Below are 3,793 nucleotides of genomic sequence, written 5' to 3'. Positions count from 1 at the left end.
ACAAACTGTATTTTATAAGAGAAAAGTTTTACAAAGAGCAAGAGTTGAAACAGAGCAAAAACTCCCTATCAGCATTTGAATTAGCCTTGAAATAGCTCAAAGTCACTAAAAGTCTCAACTTCTGGCCAACATCTTGAGGATGCTAAGAAATATATCTTGACCAGCAAAAACAAGACGCTCCTCAGTTATAGAGACCTAGGTACCTGGGAACAAGCAGTTAAAGAGCAATTTTCCTGCACTAAGAAAGGGAATACCAGGAGTTCCTTACCCAAATTTCCTATTAATCTCTATGAAGAAGGAACACTGGTAAGATTTGTTTTGTTACTATAACACTTGTAACATTACCACAACATATACTTGACATATATCAGGGCAGAAGGGAATGACTGACTAGTATCTTTGGGTATATCATTCACTAGGAACGTCTGATAGCAAGAAGTATTTTAACAGACAGAAAGCCTTATGCCTGTTAAAAGCGTTAGGAGTAATGCTCAAGTGCAGAGTTTCCACACAAAATGCCAAAACTGCATAACACAGGGACCTGTGGCTAGACAACAAGTTCAAGCTTCATACTTTATACTCTGAGCAGTTTTAAATGCTTGTAGTTCATATTCCTTTCATTACTACAGAAATACTGACTCAGCCCTGAGGTCCCCTACCACAGTGCTCTCTTTTGAGACTGACCACCATCACAAGTGCCAGAACAGCTCCATTTAAGACAGCAAAACAATGACTGCCACAGCTGCAACTGTTGTTCTAACAGAACTTACCTACAGATCTCCACAACTTCATTGGCACACTGACATGCTGTCGCAAGGAATCCAAAGAAAACAGTTATACTGTTAATAGAAGAGCAATGTATCCTTCTAACTAAGTGTGTCACCCTTGAGTAACAATTTTGCTTCATAGAGAGAAGTCTAAGAACTTACAGCCCATGTCTTCATGTCCATACAAATCAGAATAGGCACTATTTCCTCTTCCAAGTCAACAATGTTGGTCTCCTTGTCTTCTTTGTTTCTATTTCAAAGTCACGAGATCACCCCTTCTTGAATTTTGCCACCCTTGTATGTTTTCACTTCGTGGCACAGAACGTTACTCAAATTAGTGCCAATCAGTTAGCAAATCCATATAGTTAAGCTTACAATCAGAATCAAATCACCTTCTAAACCTTCCCCAAAAGGCATTTCAGCAACACAAGAAAAGCTTTCTCAACTCATCTCAAATCTATCTGAATACACACTACACTCTTTGACAGATCCTCCACACGTGAAGTTAAAGATGAACTTTTTACACTATTTCCCACCTTCACTGAGTATTGTATCTTATTACTCTGCTTAGATTTGGTAATTCTAGCTTACAGAGCTAAGTAGACAAGATCTTATTAATTCTGCAGTACATACTTGTTTTAAGTCATGGTGGCCAAGTACTTTTTTACCCATTTGAGTTTTGTCAACAGAAACAATATTCAACAGAAGACAATTCTTGGACTTTTTTTAAAAAAGTTTGTTATACCACTCACTTTCATTTCACATAATGAATATACTTAATGTAATATATCATGGGAAAGGGAAGAAAAACACAGCAGAATATCCTACATCATACTGCTGTTTTAATAAACATTTAATGTACTTAATATTTGCATATTAGTATATAACATGGTAACTAACAAAGCCTTCAAGTTTTAGAACTTTTCAGTAAGCTTTGAAGTTTTCTTTTCCCTACCTTCACTTTAGGCCTAGAGGCTAATTCTCAGACAAGATCAGAACAAGTCAACAGAACAGACAGCCTAATGGAGGTAATCACTACTAAATCAACCCTACATTTGGGATTTTCAGGTTTGAATCTCCATCATTCCCTTTAAACAATAATAATAAAAAAAAAAACACCAACACAGAACTACCGTGACCAAAACATATCTCATCTGTTATTCGTAGCCAATAAAAAAATGAAAGCTTATTTTTTAAAAAACACATTCAAAAAAACCCACATTCTTTGTTTTATTAGCTGAGCAGTAAGCACTGTAAAGGAAGACATTTATTGCCAGTCATCAAGAGAATCAACAGTACAGATGCAAAGAAGTAACAGGCCTTCCCGAGAGTTCATGTGCAATCAGAAACAGTGTGATCAGCAGTCCTATCAGAGCTTGGTTTTCAACTCAAAGCAGGGTACAGTTTTCTCACTCTTCAAATAAATATCAAACAGTCAGATTTGCTAGATTTCATAAGGTTTTGTGTTGCTTTGGTGTTCACACATTTGGGCTCTGCTTCTTCCTCAAGTCTTTCTCCACTTCCAGCAGCAAGTCAGTCCACACACTTAAGCCACAGACTTGAAAGTCTCCATCCCTGGCTTTCAGGAGCTTCAGAGCTGCTTGGGTTTGCTCCCTGAGTTGCACAGATCCCTGACAGAGGCAAACAAAACGCTCCCTCAGCTCCTCCCAGCACAATTTAGCCTCCTCAGGACCACTTTTAACCCACCGTCCCCTCAGCGAGTCATACAGCAACTGACTTCCCCACTCAGCTAAAAGATCCAAATAACGCCTGCTTAACCGGGCATAGCGATCGGCTAGCGAGGCGAGCAGAGCGCCCGGGAGGAGCAGACAGCAGGCAGAAAACCGGTGCGGATCCTCCAGCAGCCAGGAAAGCAAGGGGTCCGCAACGCTTCCAGCTTCTGCTCCACCCGCGGGGCTGTTCCCATCCCCCTGCAGCAGCAGCAGAGCCTCCGCCACCACAGCGAAAGCCCGAGGCTGGGGCAGCTGCTCCAGGACAGGTCTAAGCCAGCCCAGGGCCGCCCCAGCTTCCCGCCCGTCCTCCCTCAGCCGGCACAGCAGCAGCCCCGCTTCCGCGCACACCCGCGGGCCCGGCTCGCTCTGGGACAGCGCGCAGCTCTCCAGAAGGCGGGAAGCGGCCTTCCTGCGGGCCAGCACAGCCAGGCGGCCCGGTTCGGGGCCAGTTTCGCCCTGCAGGAGACGCTGCAGGAGGCGGCGGCAGGCAGCGGGCGGCAGAGCGCGGTTCTCCAGCAGCGCCAGGCCCAGCAGCTCCGAGCAGCTGCCCAGGTGGCGGAAGGAGAGCGGGCTGCCCATCTGGCCCCGCCGCAACCGCCGCTCCAGAGCATCACGGAGCCGGGACCGGCCGCGGAAGCGATCGTGGAGGTGTTGGAAGTAGCGCGCCCAATCCAGAGCCCTGTCCAGGGTCGAGAGATCCCAGTCCCGCACCTGGGCGGAACGGGCCACGGCAAAAAGCGCGGGCAGCTCCGCCACCTGCCCCAGCACAGCCTCCATGGCGCCGCCGATTTGAGCGCAAGTCCCGCCTCGCGCCCGGAACGAGAACCAATCTGAACCAGCAGGGGCGGAGATTTGTAATTCTATTGGCTGAGCTGGACATCAATCCGTTGCGGATTGATGCCGCGTTAAAGGAGAACCTGGGATGACCGTTACCCCTCAAAAAGGAATGGGTGGGAGACGAGACAAATTACAGCGTCAAAAAAGAAAAATGATGCGAGAAAATGAAAAAAAAACAAACAACAAACTAAATTAAAAAAATAATAATAAAAATACCACAGCACCTTTGATTCCTGAGTGTTATTTACAGAAACAACAACTCACAAGCACAACACATCCCAATATGGTGTATTTCCCACCTCCAGGAGGTGAAGTGCAAAGGACAGCCGTAGTTATGCCGCCTGCTCAGCCCTCACCATGGCTCAGCTAACGGCCTCCTGCCCTTTTAGCCCTACTCCCGTGGCATGTTGGCTATCCAAAGCACCAGGATGGCACTGCAGAGGGAAAGGAGGCTGC

The 3,793-nt window shown here is 46.0% G+C and overlaps 1 protein-coding gene across 1 annotated transcript; it reads right to left on the bottom strand.

The window, feature by feature from the left end:
• Nucleotides 1-1,972: 1,972 nt before the first annotated feature.
• Nucleotides 1,973-3,324, bottom strand: FANCF (FA complementation group F). Its single transcript, XM_085223912.1, has one exon. It carries the CDS (start codon nucleotides 3,275-3,277, stop codon nucleotides 2,246-2,248), a length of 1,032 nt encoding a protein of 343 aa, XP_085080038.1. The 5' UTR covers nucleotides 3,278-3,324; the 3' UTR covers nucleotides 1,973-2,245.
• Between the last annotated feature and the right edge of the window lie 469 nt (nucleotides 3,325-3,793).

The sequence above is a fragment of the Meleagris gallopavo genome, chromosome 5 (assembly GCF_905368555.1).
Source record: "Meleagris gallopavo chromosome 5, MGAL_WU_HG_1.1, whole genome shotgun sequence".
Lineage (NCBI taxonomy): Eukaryota > Metazoa > Chordata > Aves > Galliformes > Phasianidae > Meleagris > Meleagris gallopavo.
This window is presented reverse-complemented; position numbering and strand designations above follow the sequence as displayed.

Bases quoted from the DNA above. Each gene is read 5' to 3' on its own strand.
- FANCF (XM_085223912.1), bottom strand. From the start codon at position 3,277: ATGGAGGCTGTGCTGGGGCAGGTGGCGGAGCTGCCCGCGCTTTTTGCC.